Source organism: Myzus persicae, unplaced genomic scaffold, assembly GCF_001856785.1.
Source record: "Myzus persicae strain clone G006 unplaced genomic scaffold, MPER_G0061.0, whole genome shotgun sequence".
In the NCBI taxonomy this organism is placed as follows: Eukaryota; Metazoa; Arthropoda; class Insecta; order Hemiptera; family Aphididae; genus Myzus; species Myzus persicae.
The window spans coordinates 293,969-314,401 of NW_019101416.1; the positions used below are offsets into that span (position 1 = coordinate 293,969).

Sequence of the window (20,433 nt, forward strand, 5' to 3'; positions counted from 1 at the left end):
AATTGTTGGTATTAGTAACTTATAACTTATAAGTTATATTATAAACATTTTTTTCTGGAGGTTCCTTGGAAAGAACTATTATTTTTTTTAAGAATTTTTCAATAGTTTGTTAAATTTAGTTTGTTAAAAAATGATTGTTTTTGTATTTATTAAATTTAATCAAAAATGTTGTTATATGAGTATAAAATATTTTCGTTTTTCAATGATCAATATTACATTCGAGTAGGATTCAATGATTTGTTCATATGTAAATTGTTTGTGAAATTGTTGAATTATTATTTTTATAACCGTAGTGACAACGATACTTGTTGGGCGCCATTTGTAGTAAAATAAAAATATGGAAAGATTAATAAATTAAAATAAATGAGTAAAAATATGCAGTATAAGTAAGTACTGGTTACATAATTTTTTAATGGATATTAGAAGATAATTCACTATATAGTGAAGAAATACATAAAATACAGCCATACAGGAGGTTGAAGAGTGATGACCGGTCCGAATACGGTAGTCGAGAAACTGCAGTTGAGCGCGTCCCCCGACAAAGGACACTAGATTGTATATTATAGTGAATTAAAATGGCGTGCTTACTTTACATAAAGCAAAGAACTATGCATACGTGTTTATGTATTTACGTGTTATGGTGTCATTTAAGATTGATAAGTGTTTTATTTCATTAGCTTAAAGGGCCTATACATATATGATTATTCTACTACTTTATTATATTTAGTACCTAATGTGCGTAAAAACATATGCATCACATATGTATGGTAACTAATAAGTTATCAGTAATAACTATAGCAGATAAAATTTTGATAACAGCCAACAAACTTAATATTGTATAGTTAGGTAAATAAGGAGTGGAATATTAATATTGTCGAAGTGCATACTGGCGTGGACGACGTGTCTTTAGGCTTTTTACTGACAGACTGGCTTGGGTATCCATTTGGTCTGAGCCGTTATAGACCGATTTTCGTGCAATCCTTTCCTCATTGGTGTGTATCGGATACACGCCAAGTCAAGGTTTAACGATACGTTTATGATTGAATATTGTACAGTGCATCGTAAGTACCGCTGGTAGGGTATTTGTTTCGTTTTGTAGAGCCTCCGGTCGAACTGGGCGTGTGTGAGGAGATGTGGGTATTCTTTATGTGTTGCTAGTGTATTTAAGGAACTCATGTATAAAACTAATGCGTATTTATATAAGTAATATGTATATACTGTCCTCTGCCATCATGCATAGTTCGCCATAACTAATTATCTTGTGCTTGATATTTAAGTATACTGTGGAAATACTTTATACTACCCAATAATTATACATTTTATGCCTAGTCTGTTTTAATCATAATTTTAATTATTTAGCCTCCAGAGACATGTGCGTATGCAAATATTCCATTGCTTTTATCTATTGTGAAGATCTCGTGAACTTTTCCAGTATAATAGTAGTATGTTCAATGTTTTTGTATGAGTTATTAAATTAAGTAATATAATGACTTAATTACCATACGGTGTACATTACATGGGGCCCCACATTATTAAACAGCAGTTATAATTTTGAAACATGCCAGAATACGGTGAAATTAAAAACAAAAGTCGTCCGTGGATTGATCAGGTATATCTGTATTAAATAAATTGTAAAATATTTTAAATCCAATTGATTTTTATAGCTGTGCACTAGAAATTAAAGTTTTCATAAGTAATACTTGATATTCCACCATTTTTATTTAAACATAAAATTATTATATGTTTGTAACATGATAAGTGAATAAATCTTGAATATTTAAATATACATTCATTAAAAAATTCTTACTTAAAAATATTTACCATGAAAAATGTAAAAACCCTATCGATTTATTTTTATTTTTAGGTTCTGCCTTTTTATACAAATCAAAATGTTTATCTATCACAGTGTGGCTTCATTCCTCATGTTTTTCATGTAAATAAAGTATAGTGCAAAATATGATTATTGCGCCCACAGATTGTACATTAATTTTAAACATAAAAAGTTTTATAAAATTGTACCTTGTAAATTGTATTTTATTTATTTTGTATTGCTATGTCTTATTATATTTGAAGATTCAATCGTTCAATGAATTTTATCGGGAAGAAGAAAACAAAGTAGAAGTTAGCCCAAGAATAAAACTGGGATGGGTCAAAGACGTGTTGATTCCATGTCTACTCAGCATCTGGGGCATGATGCTTTTCTTGCAGATGCCGTGGATTTTAGGACAAGCTGGAATATTTCATTCAATTATTATTATTTTTATTTCACTGATTATTATTCTAATCACCACTTTCTCATTATCAGCGATCAGTACGAATGGAAAAGTAAAAGGAGGTACCTATATTGTATACAATCACAATTCAAAATATCATAAATAAAATTAAAATTATATGGATGTATGATATACTTATATGGTAATTATGATATACTTATATGGTAATATGGTATACAAGTAAATATATAAATCAATTTATTCAAAAATAATAAAAACAAAGTTGATATAATTTTAAATTTAAATGTATTCTATTTTTAATTTGATATATTTTCTATAGGTAAATAACCTAAAAAAAATTCAATCAGAATTCCAGTATCGAAAATGTATGCTTATTTGGATGCCATCCCCATAGTATTCAGTAATGATAATGTTCAACAATTATTCCGAAAACATTTTTAAACATTTTAAATACGAAACCTTTTTTAAAAAAGTTTCAAAAATATTCAAAAAATACTCTTGGTCCGAAGATGGTCACTAACTAGTTAGAAAAATAAATATTAAGTTAGGAGTTACTTTTGTCAGTAACTACAGTTCCGCCTTTTCTGTTTATAAGCTAACCTAACTAAGTTGTTGAATTAGTTGTATTTTTCATGTAATTATCGACCAATTTAAATAATCATTACTAAAATCGAGCAATAGAAAAATAATAGATTCAAATTTGGCATTCAGAGGATTAGGAGCAGAATCTAAAATAATTATGAGTATACTTTGATGGATCGGCCTGGATAGAAAATCTGAAGTCTGTATACAATTAGTTCATAAATTATTAAAATCTTTATAAGTTATAACATTTTTATTTGAGGTACAAAATGATCTTCTGAAAGCGATAATTGTTGGTATTTTTAACATTATTATCGGTTCATATAATGGCCCAAAAAGTACTTTAACAATTGCATCAGGATTCACTAGATTTGACGGTAATATATTTCATTGCTATTTATTAATTATTATTCACCATTGACATGAGTTCACATTGTATTCCAGTGAAAACCTTCAAGCAAAACTGGTATTCAGACTATAGAATTGATAATAACGTCCAACAATCATTTTTTACATATTTTTTTATCGCTTACACCAAGACAAAAGAAAATATGCCTCGACAAAGGAATTCAATGGTTAAGAAATTCTGGAATCAAATCCCTCTATGTTGTCATTGATAACATAGAATTAGATTTAGCGACTCATATGATATATAGCTGTGGTCATGGACAATTAAGACCAAATATAGCAATGGTTGGATACAAGTCCGATTGGTTAAATTGTCCATATCAAGATCTTCAAACTTATTTAAATATTTTCAAGTAGGTATTATTTAAAACATTTTACATTTATATAACTGACACTTTAAAGGTAAGTTATAATGAATACTTCTTTATCAGTGTGGCAAATATGAATAACATGTCAACAATCATGGTTCGTGTGTCATCAACCGAGAGTTATGATGATCAGAATTTATTAATTCAAGATTTTAAGCACTTGAATAAAAATGAAGAAATTCCGTACAAAATGCAATCAAATCAAAATATTAAAAATCAACAAAAGTATAAATTCCTTATATTATTATTTACAATTGTAGAAGTAGTTATTTAGGCTTTATGTATCTAAACTTAAGTTTAAAACACGTTATGTCCGTCCGCCCGTCCATCCGACAGTAAGTTACCAGTATACATAGTTACGAATGGCGATAATAAGGTATTTATTTATTCTCTGTAGTTACTGCACATAAATTGTGTATGCAATAATAGTTTATTGCGTTGTATAAAAATATGTTTAGAAACCGGAAAAAAGCATGCCCTCAAAATGAGCTTTCCCAACTTGTTGAATTATAAGTTTTGACATTTAATATCCCGGGTGAATCAGTCTGTTTGCATGTCTATGACCATCTAATCGATACGTTGCCGTGGTTACACCAATGTCAATCTTTACAATTTATTTATAATTAAAATTGATAACTCTAAAAACAAAAAAAAAATAATTAAGTAACAGTAATAACCGTAATAAACAACAAAATGTATAATGTTTGTTTTTTGAGAGAACTTAATAAAACGATCATCCTAGATACAATATTTTAATACTATTCCACAATATAATTTATGTTAATTATAAACAAATAAAGATACTGATTTAATTTGCTTAAGTTTCTATACATAATAACATTAATAACTTATAAGATATATAATTAGACATTTTTTAAGAGATTATAGTTTCTTGGTGACAGTAGCGTGTATGTTAAATAAAAAATTATTTTTAAAGCAAATCATCTTCTATATCCATGCATACAACATGTTGGAAAAATAAAACTGTTTTGAAATTGTGTTTAGGTTTATTGTTATTCATTAGTTAGGTTAGGTTAGGTATTGCATTTATAATAAAACATTGTACTACGTGGAAAAAGTTTAAATTTCAAATTTATCGTGTAAAAAATAATGTTGAATGTTTGTCCGAAGTAAAACACAATTAAAAACTATAATTTTATGAAAAATGTATTAATTTATAAATATCTAATTATTTACAATAGTATATAAAGATATATTATGCTTGCTCCAATGGGGCAATGGGGATAAATTATTTTTATAGTAGTTACCAAGTACTTATTGTATATTGTAGCTTTTCATAACATTTTTAAAACATTATTTTATGTGCATACAATCTGTAAATTAAATATTTACGATAAGCTATAAAATTAAAAGAAGCACGTGCAGTGGTGTGTATAAGGGGGGACGGATGGTAAAGTGATCAAAGCTAAAAGTATGGTTGTAATATATACATATAACTAAATTCCAAAGTTGACCCTACCTAAAAAGTCCTATCATAATAATATTAAAATTGACATGACATTGTGAGATATTATAGAATATTTTCCACAAGTAGTTAAATATAAATTCAAAAGCTCTGTTATACCTTAACTTTCGATGATATATTATATACCTATCGGTGAAATTATCTCAGAACTCTTCACCCAACGACTCATGTTTTTAAAAGTAACACTTAACAATTTTTGTTACGTTGTATACATTTTAGCTAATAAATCATTATTTTAATATCAATCCTGGGATTTATGTCATTAAGTAATCAACTATCCAAAAAGCAAAAATAATTTTTGTACAATTTAAATTAATTTTTCAGAGAATCAATTTGATGATTGCAATTTACAAAAAGAATATATTGTTGAAACGTTATTTTTAAGAGATTTAATTGAATTACATTCATTGAATTCTCATCTTATAAGTATAATAATATTAAAGTGTTATTTTATGTGAAAAATTGATTTAAAAAAATTAATTTCCAGAACGACTCCAAAAAAGTTTTATTATCTCTGGTTCACACTGAAAACACTTGAAATATATTTCAATAGTTTGATTTCACAAAATGTTGGCAGACCACGAAGATATATAACATATAACCATCATTTGGTGTTAAAAAGTAGGAGATGATAGGTTTTTCATAACATTTTGTGACTGTCTATTTTCGAAGACTGTAGTAAAATGATAATAACATGAAACCTGTCACAAAACAGTTGAACCCACTCCTTGATATCCCTCTCCTATCTTATTGGTTCTATTCTCGAATTTATTTAAATCGATCAAATTCTGCTAAAAGCTTAAAGTTAAGAGATCGTTTTTTTCCGGGAAAAGAAGGAGAAAATGTAAAAACAAAAATTCTCGATGTGGATAGGGCAATATGTGATGATCGGTGTAGGTATTTGTGGAAGTTGGAGCACCTAATATTTCTGTTAATGAATTTTAAAATTATAAAATTATTTTTTTATTAATAGTTTTTTTTACAGTAAAAGATAACTCATAAGAAATTTGTTACAAAAGAGGGTGGACTTCATCAACTTTACAATCGGAACTCTGGACTAAGTTATGTTGTACAGATCTGAGAAATGTATGACCTACGTTCATAGGCTAACACATATATGAAATTATTACATTAAATTCGGATTTAATGATTTTTTCATATATTGATTGGTTATGAAATTGTTTAAAATCGTGGTTATTTTAGTATAACAGTAGTGATAACGATACCTGTTGGCCGCTGTGCACCATTTTTTGTAATAGAACAAAAATACAGAAAGATTAATAAAATAAAAAATACATATGAGTGAAAATACAAAGTTTAGGTAACTAAGGCTAAGAATATTTTGTAATGGATATAAGGGATAAATACTTAAGGTAAGGACATACGGTGCATACAGTAGGTTGATCACTCGCCTGAATACGGGGGTCGAAAACTGCAATAATTGAATATTAGCTTCGGAGAAAAAACCCTATAACGACCCCTGCTACTAGATTAATGATATCGGAATGAATTAATGGCGTGTTTATGTTGTATAATGCAAGGAACTATACATATGTGTTCACGTGTTATGGTGTCATTTAAGGATGATTAGAGATTTTATTTCATTAGCTTGAAGGGTGTATGTATGATTATTCTACTATACATTATTAGTTTTTGTGTAAACCTAAACAGTATGTGTGTACCATCAACTAACATTATGCACGGTTCTCCATAATTAATTGTCTTGTGATTTATATATAAGTATACACTAAAAATATTTTATTTATTTTAAATATTACACAATAATTATACATTTTATGCCTAGATCGTTTTGATTATAATTTTATTATTATAGCCTCTAAAGGCATAGTAAAATATTCATTAATTTTTATCTACTGTGAATATCTCGTGAACTTTTACAGCATAATATTATTATTCCCAATTTTTTTTTTATGAATTATTTAATTAATTAAAATAATGAGTCAATTACTAAACATTATATAAAGCTCCACTCACATAAATGGGTAACAGTTATCATTTTAAAAGCTTAAAAATATGTCAGAACACGAAGAAATTGATATCAAAAGTCGTCCGTGGATTGATCAGGTACCTGTCTTAAAAAACCGTATGGTATTTTTAATTTTATTGATTTTTATAGCTGTGCACTAGAAATTAAATTTTTCATAGTAGTTCTAAAATTATCTTTTACACCTAAATCTATTATATGTTTGTAATCTGACTACTGGATACATTTTGAGTGTTTGTATATGAATACAAATGTTGTAAACATTAAAAAACTTCTTCTTTGAAACGAATAACCAAAAAAAAAATGTAAAAATCTTATCGATTTATTTTTTATTATCAAGTTCTACCTATTTATACAAATCAAAATGTAAAACTGTCATCATATTTTTCATATAAATAACGTATAGTTCAATTTATAATTATTCTGTCTTTATTTAAGAATAAATATTGATACAAACCGTAATATAAAAATAATAAAAAGTTGTATATAATTATACCTTGTATACTCGTCTTTTATTTTATTAATTTTTCAATGATGTGTATTATTATACTTAAAGATTCAATCGTTCAATGAACTATACCGCGAAGAAGAAAACAATGTAGAAGTTAGCCCAGGAATAAAACTGGGATGGGTGAAAGGCGTGTTGATTCCATGTCTACTCAGCACCTGGAGCGTGATAATTTTCTTTAAGATGCCGTGGATTTTAGGATACGCTGGAATATTTCATACAATCATTATTATTTTTCTTTCACTGATTATTATTCTAATCACCAATTTGTCACTATCTGCAATCAGCACAAATGGAAAAATAAAAGGAATGTATTATTTTTATTCAGTAACAATGGAAAATACCATAAATCATATAGAAATGACATAGGCGTATAATTTGCCTCTAAATAGTTATGTCACAATAATATAATAATAATATTATAATATTGTAATATTATAAAAATAAATAATAAAAATAATATATAATTATTATAAAATATTATAATATATAATAAAATATAAATATAATATTATTATCATAGTTATATCATACAAGCATTGAACCCGATAAATTAAAAAAAAAAATTTAATTAAATATATTTTCTTTACTTATTTACCCAAAAGAATTCTGCAGATGGAATTCAGGTATAGAATAATTATGCTTATTTAGATTCCATGCGACCCCCAAAGTATTTAGTAATCATAATGTTCGAAAATATTCCAAAAACATGTATGTACCAATACTCAAAAGTTTGTAGCAGCTAAGGACGGTCACTAACTATAATTACAGAGTTATAAATTAAGTTTGGAGTTACTTTTGTCGGTAACTTCTAACTTACCTAACGAAAGCCCCACTCTCTCTGTTAATAAATTAACTGAGCTGCTTAATTTGACGTATTTTTCATGTAATTATCGACCAATTTAACAAATTATTTTCGATTTCAAAACTTTTTAAGTTAAATTCAAATTTATTTGTATTACTTTTAGTAACTTTTTTCTTACTTAGTTGGTTTATTCTTTTCTAAGATCTTACTAATTCACTATATTTTATAGACTTTAAAAATAACTTGCATTTTAAAGAAGTAAATTTAACTGGTTTTTATTTTTTATATTCTTTCTATAGCCAAAATGGAATAATAACTAACTTTCCCAGGATTGCTTATAGCTTATATAGCTTAGACAGATTAATCTTAAAAATTCAACAAAAAGGACCCCAATATTTTTGTTCGAATTCATTTTTAGAAATAGTAGTTGTTAATATGGTAATTTCAATAAACTGGATGAACTGTAGCTACCTACTTAAAGGTTTTTACTGTCGGGAATTTTCTTTATTATTGACCATTAAACTCATCTACAAAAATCTATTATAAAAAAAATTCACACAGAACTCCCTGTGTTAGGTAAACTTGCCAAGTCTTACACTTAGGAAACCGTTGCAACAATTCACGTTCAATATTATATAAGTAACACATTGTTGTAAGACTGATGTTCATCAATCAATTCCATTTCTTTAGCACCTTATGTTTAAAATAATAGTTAATATTTTTTTATGAATTGACCGAAATTTTGGAACATTAAAAATACATAGCCACAATATTGCCTCTACTTCTGTCTCCTTTCCTTTTTTTTCTAATAAAAATATAGATTTTCGTCAAACAGTTTTATTTATTGATTAATTATTATTTTATTTAAGTAGGGGGTCTTTATTTCATTATTTCACGAACAATTGGTCCGGGATTCGGAGCGTCCATTGGTATCCTATTAGCATATGCGAACATGGTTTCTGCGGCTATGAACATATTCGTATTTTCCTCCTTTCTATGTGCATCTCTACAACCAATCATAGATATGAATGAAATACTACATTCAGAATTAAAATTCAACGTATTAGCAATCTCAAGTATAATAACGATGAGTATACTTTGTTGTATCAGCATGGATAAAGAAAAAAGAGTGTGTAAAAATTATTTCATAAATTATTTAATTATTTAATTTATTATAATCTTTTTATTTTAGGTACAAAATGCTCCCCTGATAGCTATAATTTTCGCTATTTTTAACGTTATTATTGGCGCATATAATGGTCCAAAAAATACCTTGGCCCAGGCAGAAGGTTTCACTGGACTTGACAGTAATATATATCATTGCTATTTATTAATTATTATTCACCATTAAAACGAGTCCACATTACATTCCAGTGAAAACCTTCAAACAAAATTGGTATCCAAACTATAGGCCTGAATATTACGGTCAACAATCTTTTTTTACAATTTTCGCATGTTTCTTTCCATGTGTAACTGGTATACACAATGGAGTAAAATATTCATCGGAAAAACTTAAAGTACACAAAATAATATTAATTCGACAAGTGATCATAAACTCGATATTTTTTTAGGATCCTAGTACTTCAATACCAAAAGGAACATTATTATCGATTCTTATTACTACAACTACGTATATTGTATTAATAGTAGTTACTGGATCAGTTCAATTGAGAGAAGCGAGTGGCATTGAAAACGAATTTCAAAATGGAAATTTTTCAAATTGTTCGGAAAGATTTTGCCCTAGTGGATTGTACAATAACGTTCATGTTAATTAATTTTAAATATAATTTATGAACATCAATGTTACATATGCGAATAGACATTTATTTTTTAATATTTTAAGGTATTCCGGTCGATTTCGTTATGGCCGTATACTGTAATCATCGGTTATTTAGCAGCTTCCATTAGTAATGCTGCATCCGCATTAACATTTGTTCCAAAGTTGTTACAAAGAATGGGGCAAGATGATGTTTATCCACTTCTCAAGTATTTAGCAAAAGGTTATGGAAAAAGAAATGAACCCTATCGGGCACATGTTTTAGCCATGATTGTGACAACAATAATATATTGTTTTATATATTTATATATAGGTAATAGATTATATAATATTTAGTAGTATTGTAGTAGTCCAACAAACTATTAAGTTCAAATAATCAAATGTTTCCAAAATTTGAAGTTATTGTCATCAAAATAATATTATAAAAAGTCAGAGAGTTTGTTTCCATCAGCAAAATAAAATGTAATCGTATTTTTTTTCTGGAAACATCTAAAATTATTTAATATGTATTTTTTAGGAACTTTTTATAGTATTTGCTCATGGATCTCAGTTATGTATTTATCTGCATACGCTATGTTAAATTTGTGTACATTTCATGTTGCATATTTTAAGCCTTTAGGCTGGAGGCCAACATACAAGGTACTTACACATCAGTAAATATTATATACATACAGATATTCAGATAAATTTTAGATTGTAAACTGAGCGATGAACGTATTGATTTTACAATAATTTGGGTGTTTTTTAAATTTGTTTTTTATGCTGTAGGTTTTAAGTGCTTTGATTTCCTTCAACAACATGTTTAATGAAAAGAAAGTGAATCTACTTGATGCTTTAGGGGGTCGAAAGTAAAAAATTCCCAGTGGTTTTTGAAAAACTGCAGGAAAAATTAATATAAATTATGGAAAAAATGGAATTTTTCAGCATAAATTGTTTGACAAAGACGATTTTGACCTTTTAAATCTAAAAAGAATACTGTAAATATGACATTTTCACTAAATGTTGATATCTACATTTCTATACCCCATAAAATTATTATATATTTTACCTCATGATTTATTGGCATTTTCAATGAAAATAATTCTTATGTCAATCAAAAATTACAGCAGTATGACATCTACTCACACTCAATTTTATATACTTACTACAAGAAGTTATTCTTAACTCCACAATATTACAGAATGTTACTAAACAATTGACATAATTTTCAAATGGTGATTATTTTGATTATGGAGTTATTGGAGTATTAAATGCAGCTAATACAGATAAGAACTGATTGAAAAATAGATATTACGTCAGATAGGAATTTCGATAATGATGATTCAATACTCGGTTTTTAAAATAAAATATTTGGCCTAAGAATTGAAGTTAGAGTAGTATGATTGGCCTTGTGAGGAGTATTGAGAAGATGCTTAGAAAATATTCCTGGTTGTAAATAGTTTAATAGTTATCAGTTTGTATTTTATAATCACAACATATTATTTAAATACGTTTTTACTTTTTTAGTTTTATAACAAATGGTTAAGTCTTGCTGCATCTATAACCTGTATTTTAGTAATGATAATTATTGGTAAAATGAAGTCAACAATTGTTGGTTGTGCTGTATGTATTTTGTACATACTTGCTGGTAGAAAAAATGAAGGTTTGTTAAATTGCTTATAAAATGAACCTAACTACTTAACTAATCAATATTTATAATAATAAAAATTATAATTCAATAAAGTGATAAATTGGGGATCTTCTATGCAAACACAACAAATAAAAACAGTTGTAAGAAACGTGTACAAAGCCGATACCATTCAATACCATACCAAAAATTATTTACCTAATTTGATTGTGTTTACGGGAAAACCTGAGTCAAGAAAAAAATTAGTTTCTTTAGCTCATTTGATAACAAAGAATAATGGTGTACAAATGTGTGTCAATGTTGAAAAGGTAAGATATAACAAAAAATAATACAATTTGTGGTAATTTCGTATATTACAATTATGAATGTAAATATTTTTATAAAGATATCGCTTACACCAAGACAAAAGAAAATATGCCTTGATGAAGGAAATCAGTGGCTAAGAAGTTCTGGAATAAAATCCCTTTATGTTGTCATTGATAACATAGAATTGGACTTAGCAACGCATATGATACATAGCTGTGGACATGGACAATTAAGACCAAATATAGCAATGGTTGGATACAAGTCTGATTGGTTAAATTGTCCGTATCAAGATCTTCAAACTTATTTAAATATTTTCAAGTACGTATCATTTAAAATATTTTACATTCATATAACTGATACTTCAAATGTATGTTACAATGGATACTTCTTTGTTAGTGTGGCAAATATGAATAACATGTCAACAATCATGGTCCGTGTGTCATCAACTGAGAGTTATGATGATCAGAATTTATTAACTCAAGATGTTAAGCATAAAAATGAAGAAATCCCGAGTAAAACCCAAGCAAATCAAAATATTATAAATCAACAAAAGTAGTTATAACTATTATTTATTTTTAAAATGTATTAGTTAGTTATTTAGGTTTTAGGTTTCTATAAACAAAAGTTTAAAAAACCTTAGACCCCTGTTATGCCCGTTCATTCGTCCGCCTGTTAGTTACCATAGTTACCCATAGTTACGGATGTTAGTATAAAGTTATTTATTTAGTATCTGTATAGTTACTGTGAATATATTGTGTATGAAATTATAATTAATAGCGTTGTTAAATAGTTATAATAAGTTGTTTGTTATGAGGTTAGAATCCGGAATTTAGCATGCCCACAAAATGAGCTTCCCTATCTTGTTTATAAGTTTTGACATTTTATATCTCAGGTGTATCAAACTGTTTGTATGTCCTATATTATACAATTTATAATTATTATTAAAGTTAATAGGATTATCTAATCATAGAATAATTAGCATATATTATATAATATAAGAAAACAATTGCAGGGTGGCTGATTGCATTGTAAAAATAAAGAACGAGGAATTTTCATTCGAGCAGAAAAAACGAAATCATGGAACAGTAGATGTGTGGTGGTTGTACAACGATGGAGGTTGGTATATTAAATAAGTACTTCCTTTTAAAGTAAATTATCTTCAATATCTATACAACTTGCTGGATATAATTAAAATGTATTGAAATTGTATATTTAGGTTTATCGCTAATCATTGCATTTATAATAAAACATACGTGGAAAAATTGTAAATATCGAATTTATGGAGTTACAAACAAAGTTGAATGTTTGTCTGAAGAAAAACACAAGTAATAAATATATTTTTATGAAAAATGTATTAACTAAAAAAAAACAAAATTAGTTATAACAGTATGTATATTGCTTCAGCTCAGAGATAAAGTGTTGAATTACAATATTATTTAAAACATTATTTTATGAACATGAAATCTGTAATTCAATATTTTAATGACGGTATGAAATCTCAACCTTGCTCCTAAAGTATCTTAATTTCTGAAGGTTTTTCTTTCTCTTCTATCGTATCATATGGTAATTTGGTAATTTCTGAAAAGTTATTGTGAACACAAAATCAACCGAAAAGAAATCCTGTGTGTGCTACTGCTAAGCACAATATACTGTGTACCATAATACTGTCTGTTCTCGAGATAAATTTAGTAGTTGGTTCATTTGAAAAATTAAATTTCTAATAGTTTTTGAAAGGGCCGCGATAAACAAAAAAAAACATTAAGGAAAAACTCGATTTTTACGATTTTGTTTTTTGTCATAGGTAACTCTAAAAAATATTTCCGTAGATAGAAGATTTTAAAACACGGTTAAATATTAAAAAATATTTTGACTCGAGTTGAGTAATTTATAAGAATATGAAATTTACGATTTTTAATAATTTTCTGTTTGTTAAAAACTTTAAAATGTTATGTGAGTAATTACAATGTAAGTAATTCCTTATAAGTTATTGTAAGTTGAAATTTAAAATAAGTTTAGTGCAAATCAGTAATAATTTTTATGAGCATCTAAAGTTTAAATTTTGACAAAATTCGTAAAAAGCACTTAGAATTCATAAAAAAGTTATTTTTATTTATATTATTTAAAAATTTAATACAAGATTCCTGAAAGGTTTGTCTATTCTTATCAATGAAAATCTTAATTTTTCAGGTTAAAACAATTGTTATCACTGTATCGAATTGATTTCGACTACTTGGATATAATTTTAGCAAACACTGCTAGTCCAACAACAATGACATATTTCAATTCTTTATTGGAACGCACAGATACCAAAAGTGAGATAAAGCTTTTTATTATTCGTTAGTTATCTAAGAATCTAAGATATATTGTATAACTAATGGCTAATAGTAAGTGTAAACTATCAAAAAACTCTTTTCTTCTTATGACCTGTGTTGAGGTCCGAATACAGTTAAGCAATTAAAACACCGAACAACACACACACACACACACACACACACACACACACACACACACACACACAAGCATTACAAGATATCTGTTTCCTATTTATGTATATTTATTTTGTTTTTGTTTTATTATAATATTGTGTCGTGTGTGAATTATATAACACATATTACGCAGTGACGATTCGGCACGTGTGAGATTAGGATGGCCGCCGCAATTATGTTAGTCCGTCCCGCATTGCTAACGCTGATCTATCTATTTTATTATTTTCACAGGCGCAAATCGCCAATCATTATTATTTTTTACGTGTTCGATGGCTCAAATAGCCTCGATCCTTGTATTATTTTTAGGCGCTAATCCCCGGAGTTTTTTTATATTATAATATTATACTTTATTATTTGTGTGCGCTAATCGCCTCGAATCTCGATGTCTTTATTATAACCCTTGTTTTACATTATTCGCAATAAGGTGGTTTGATGTGTGACAAGGTGTGATAACCGCATCGGTGCCCGGGCACACGAACTATTATTGTTTGTTCCTGGCCCTATTATAACACTATTACCCTGTTATAACAACCTGTGTATTGTATTTCCAAAAACAGGAAAATATTATACTTTGTATGTATTTTAGCTAAAAAATCAATGGCATTATTCATCCCGGTGATTTGTGTAATAATAATCAACTATTCTTAATGCAAAAATTACTTTTTTAATAACTTAAATTTATTTTCTAGTGAATCAATTTGATGATTTCAATTTACAAAAACAACATATAGCAGAAACATTGTTTTTGAGAGATTTAATGGAATTACATTCATTTAATTCTGATCTTATTATCTTGTAAGTGTAATATTAATGTTTGTTCTTATCCATTTGTGAATGATTAATATAAAAAAAAACTTTTTTTCAGAACGACTCCACAAAATAACGAGGAAATCAATATAATATTCATGTGTTGGATAGAAACGATTTCTAGAGGGTTACCACCATGTATTATAATCAATGGGAGTACTCAGCCAGTTCTTACCGTCAATGCTTAACCCATAAACAAACTTAATATGCATACATTTTCCTTTAATTATGTATACAATCACGTACTATTAAATTTCTTTTCAGATTAATGGATATGTAGACATTGCGAAGTTTTTTCCTTTTACTTGGGGCTAAATTTAACTAAGATCATTAATCCAAACAATTTCGAAATCTTAATTTTATTACGTGACATAGACGTGATGTCTTAAACTCGAAAGAATACATTTGCATTTCTCTAACACGGCCAAGTCGAAAATAGAAAAAATATTGAAACATCACAGAGAAGTTGAATGTGCTCCAAGCCTCAATATCAACCCTAACTCTGTCTATACGACTCAATTAGACTAATTCTTCGGTCTTCCGAATACGCCTGTGGTAAATTATTATTTTATAAGAAGTAATTATAATCACAAATATTGTTCCATATACCCAGGATTATTTCACTTATCCACTTATAAAAATAAAACATTTTATTTTGAACACAACAGAATTTTATAATTTGAAATAAAAAAAAGTGGGTTATTGGATATCGCTCTACCATACATTAAGTGTCTAAGACTCTAAGAAGTACAGTAATGGATGGTATTAAATTCGAATTGAATGATATCAAATCATTGTATATTTGTATACTAAAAACGATTCCGAGCGGAGACGGTATGTCGGTATGTCGGTATGTCAGTTTAGGATATTTTATATTGTTATTACTATTATTATTAATATGGTAGCCGGTAAGTTGAATTAATATTATTCTTAAATCATCAGTGATACTGGAAAAATATGAAATATACCCATGTAAAATTGGGATGTTTCGGAACATAATAGATAATATTATTACATAGATAATTTTATCATTTTAATGAAGTATATTGTAATTTATAAACCCTCATATTACTATCTTTTTAAGCACTAATAATATCTTTACACTTAATGATTTATAATGATTTATTCTTTTTTTACTCATTTTGTAAAGATTTTGTTTCGATTCTGAGCAAAGTGATGAAAGTATTGATTTTACAATGATTAGTGTTTTTTTTGTGTCTATCATTTCAAACCATCTCTGGTTGGATCGTCTTTTCTGGTAGGAATGTGAATCTAGTTGGTACTATGAGAGGTCAAATGTAAAAAAATTCCAAATAGTTTTCAAACGCCTCAGAAAAAAACAAACAAAAAATGAAAGATAGTTGTTTTTGTTTTTTAATGCAACTCAAAAAAAAAATTACCAAATAGAGTTGACATTTTCCCTGAATATCTATATTAACAATTTCTATGCACCAAAATATTTTTGAAAGATTACGTCTCTTTTTGAGCCATTTATAAGCATAAGAAAATTTCGAGTTTTAATAGTTTTTTTTAAAATTATTGTCGGTACAAAATTTTTTGCTTTGACAAAAAAATTGAAAATATAATACTTTGTTCTTCATAAATTGTTGTCAGTGAAAATAAATAATAGTCGAGCTTAGATTCACAATAATTTTTACTAACTACGTAACATATCATATAAATTTTATCATTAAAATCACATATTATTTTTAATTTGATCAATTAATTTTTTCTTTTTATTTGTATCTTCTCTGTATTATGTTTTTCTTTTTTTTTATTTTGTCTGGTAACTGTATTTTTATTGTTCTAGTCTCAACATTTGTTTCTTTTTTTTTTTTTTTATGAAAATGTTTATGTATCATATTAAGTATTCACTATTATTGTCTATTTGTAAGTTTTGCATTGTAACTTATTATTTACACTGTACTATTATCAAAATCTTCTAAAGGGTCCTCACCCATTTATTAATAATAAAATAAAATAAAATAAAATATCCAAGGAGAGTCCTAGGACCTATACATATATTAACTGTAGCCAGGGGTAGATATTATATAGATTTCAGGATCTTAAATAAATTTAAATTACTAGGATTCCATATCAGTTATAATTAAGTTTTACTGTCAACTAAACAATTATTTATTTATTTTTTTATAAAAATTAAAGGGCGATGCCCTTTGAATACAATTGATATTACATTTAAATTCTAAGTAAATAATATGAAATTTACAAGCCAATGGTCACGCTATCGAGGATTTTTCTTTAATAAAAAAAAAAAATGAAAATCATATGAATAATAATAATAATAATGCTTAAAAATAGAACAACAAAATAAAATAAAAGATTTGAAGGTAATAACAATAAGGGTAGTTGAATTAAAAAGGAGTCAACCTCATTGGCGATGGACATTATACGTCTTAATGGTTAATTTTTCATATAATTGTTATATTTCTCACCTTATATGCTATAAATTATAACAGCTAAATGGTTTTATAATCTCTACTACCTCAATTCTAAACTAATATCTCCTATATTGTCATTAAGATATCACAATTATGAATTAAACTAAACTTTCCTAGATACTTTTCTAAAACAATATTTTTTTATTAACGAATTGCAGGTTTATTATTTTGTGTATTATAAGTGTTTGCTAACAAATATTTCTACTGAGCCAGAGGCAAATAACTTTTTATAAAATAAAATAGTACTCATTTAACATTTTATAAATTAAGTTATGTTGTTTTTTATTGAATAATAATAATTGAGGCCACAATAATTTCTGATAATTGACCATAATCTTTGATTGTAACTATTAACTGTCAGGTTACTAATTATTATCTTATCTTCTGTAAATCAATCAATCTCCCTAGTCCCTTCCAATGAAAACATTTTTTTTGATTGAAATTGGTATATGATTATTTGCTTAACATCATAATATTATCAAATAGTTATAATCATAATTCTTATAAAAATAACCTTAATTCTATGTATTTAAATTTTAATTACATAATTTGAACACTGAATAATTATTACGCTCCCAATTAGTATTTAGAATAATACTATGATTTAATCGATTTGATGCAAGCTTAAACCTGTTCTGCCAATTGGCAACTATTGGCAACCAAAAAAAAACAAAAATAAATACCAAATTCCACTAAAAAATTAAGTATATGAGATATTAAAAATAAACGTGTATATTGTATACGTTTATACCTACACATATTTATAGCACGGCAACCCGCGAGTTTCCAGTAACCTGCAACCTGACCTTTTCGTCCGTCAAATTATGTGTTTTACTTGATATTTTATATCTTTGACTTGAGCATTGCGAGCTCCGCGACAAAAGTTTCTATTTCTAATTGCTGGAATTTTTAAAAACAAAAATATTCTATCAAAACTTCCAATATTATTGCAATGCTCTGTTTTTTATGTCAATTGCATGTATTTAATCTCGTTTAAAGTTAAATTGATACTAATATTCGATAATATTAGTGTTGTTGTACGCTTGGTGCGTTTTATTATTATTTAACAATTTACACTTTAAATATTAAAAAATATTTTGTGTGAGCCACTCTTTACACCTAGTAGTATGAAAAATAGTTTACATCACTCTCTGAGACCTACTTAACATACACATACAATTTCATGAAAATCGGTCCAGCCGTTTCGGAGAAGTTTGGTAACAAACATTTTTCATATTGTGATACGAGATTTTTATAAAATAGATTATCGTGTAATATTGCAATGTTCCTTTGAATTTTAGTATACAAGATTTCTGTTAACACAATTAGTAATGCAATAAATGCGATATCCTTATGTTCTAAACAATCAAGTTCTTGTATATTATATATCTTATGATTTATACTAATTACTATACTAATTACTACATAATATCTAAAATCTATATATTTCTATTAATATACCAAAAATCAAAATTAAAATAGAAAAACAATGTAAATAATGTAGGTATTATAAAAATTATAATACAAATTTTATCATATATTATAATTAATTGTATTATATTATATTAATTGCTACCTATTTTTTGTCTTAAAATTATATGATTTCGCTGTATAGTTTTTATAGATCTATAAATTCTACTGTAAGCTATCTGTAAGTTATCTTTTGTACAACATTTTTTATATTTTTCAAAATTATGTAAATTTTAAATGTAAGTTGCAGCGAACTTCTCCCGCAAATATGTATGACGCTTACTGATAAAAATGAAAACTGTATGTTTTTTCAGTTTTCTATTTCTTAATCAACTTTATTTATTAAAGTGTAGAAATTATTTGATAATTCATCATGTAGTTGAGGAAACTTATAATTAGTAAGTAACATTAGTATTGGTTAGGAAAGTTATTTATTTAATCCGTGTTCGTTCGTAATTAGACTATTTTGTCTGTAACGAAGATTTATCGGGGTCTGGAGATTTCCGATTTCTACATGCGACAGTCTGGTCGTTATTTATTTATCTGTTACATTTTATTGAATTGTTATAATGATGTGTGAGCATATCATTACACTATATTTTTACTTATATTTGTTATATCAACCATTGGAAAAGTCGGTTGGAACTAGGCAGACACTTGTTTTTCAGTTTTTTTTTTTTTTGGTATTAATATTATGGTAGGTGTGTACAGTACCCAAATGTACCTAAAATCGTAATTATTTAAGTATAACCGTAGTCATAACGATGTCAGCTGGAGTTGGCCGTTGTGGGCCATTTGTAGTAGAATAAAAATACGGAAAGATAAATAAAATCATATACAAGAGTAAAAATGAGAAGTGTAAGTAAGTACGGATTAGAATAATTTGTAATGGATGCAGTGGAGAAATACGTAAGATACGGTGCATAAAGTAGGTTAGTTATCAACTCGCCTGAATACGGTGTTCGGGAACTGCAATTGAGAAGGTCCTCCGGAGAAGACACCCTGCAACGAACAACTACCCCTGCTACTAGGCTGTACATCTTAATGAATTAGTGGCGTGTTAACGTTTTATGATATGAGGGACTATGCAAATGTGTTTACGTGT

General features: G+C 27.2%; 2 protein-coding genes across 2 annotated transcripts; both read left to right on the forward strand.

The window, feature by feature from the left end:
* Nucleotides 1-972: 972 nt before the first annotated feature.
* On the forward strand, nucleotides 973-16,212 carry LOC111029007 (bumetanide-sensitive sodium-(potassium)-chloride cotransporter-like). Its single transcript, XM_022307820.1, has 17 exons — nucleotides 973-1,609; nucleotides 2,074-2,335; nucleotides 9,269-9,525; nucleotides 9,589-9,703; nucleotides 9,771-9,913; nucleotides 9,968-10,162; nucleotides 10,240-10,486; nucleotides 10,691-10,812; nucleotides 11,680-11,815; nucleotides 11,897-12,108; nucleotides 12,186-12,424; nucleotides 12,503-12,658; nucleotides 13,119-13,222; nucleotides 13,323-13,431; nucleotides 14,294-14,418; nucleotides 15,282-15,387; nucleotides 15,458-16,212. Exons 1-17 carry the CDS (start codon nucleotides 1,559-1,561, stop codon nucleotides 15,585-15,587), a joined length of 2,709 nt encoding a protein of 902 aa, XP_022163512.1. The 5' UTR covers nucleotides 973-1,558; the 3' UTR covers nucleotides 15,588-16,212.
* Nucleotides 6,883-7,986, forward strand: LOC111029006 (solute carrier family 12 member 3-like). Its single transcript, XM_022307819.1, has 2 exons — nucleotides 6,883-7,163; nucleotides 7,640-7,986. The coding sequence occupies exons 1-2, from the start codon at nucleotides 7,113-7,115 to the stop codon at nucleotides 7,958-7,960; spliced, it is 372 nt and encodes a 123-aa protein (XP_022163511.1). The 5' UTR covers nucleotides 6,883-7,112; the 3' UTR covers nucleotides 7,961-7,986.
* Nucleotides 16,213-20,433: the final 4,221 nt, after the last annotated feature.

Coding starts and splice junctions, on each gene's coding strand:
- LOC111029007 (XM_022307820.1), top strand. CDS start 1,559: ATGCCAGAATACGGTGAAATTAAAAACAAAAGTCGTCCGTGGATTGAT. Junction 11,816..11,896: donor TGCTGGTAGAAAAAATGAAG/GTTTGTTAAATT, acceptor AATTCAATAAAG/TGATAAATTGGGGATCTTCT. Junction 12,659..13,118: donor AATATTATAAATCAACAAAA/GTAGTTATAACT, acceptor AAACAATTGCAG/GGTGGCTGATTGCATTGTAA.
- LOC111029006 (XM_022307819.1), top strand. CDS start 7,113: ATGTCAGAACACGAAGAAATTGATATCAAAAGTCGTCCGTGGATTGAT. Junction 7,164..7,639: donor GTCGTCCGTGGATTGATCAG/GTACCTGTCTTA, acceptor TTATACTTAAAG/ATTCAATCGTTCAATGAACT.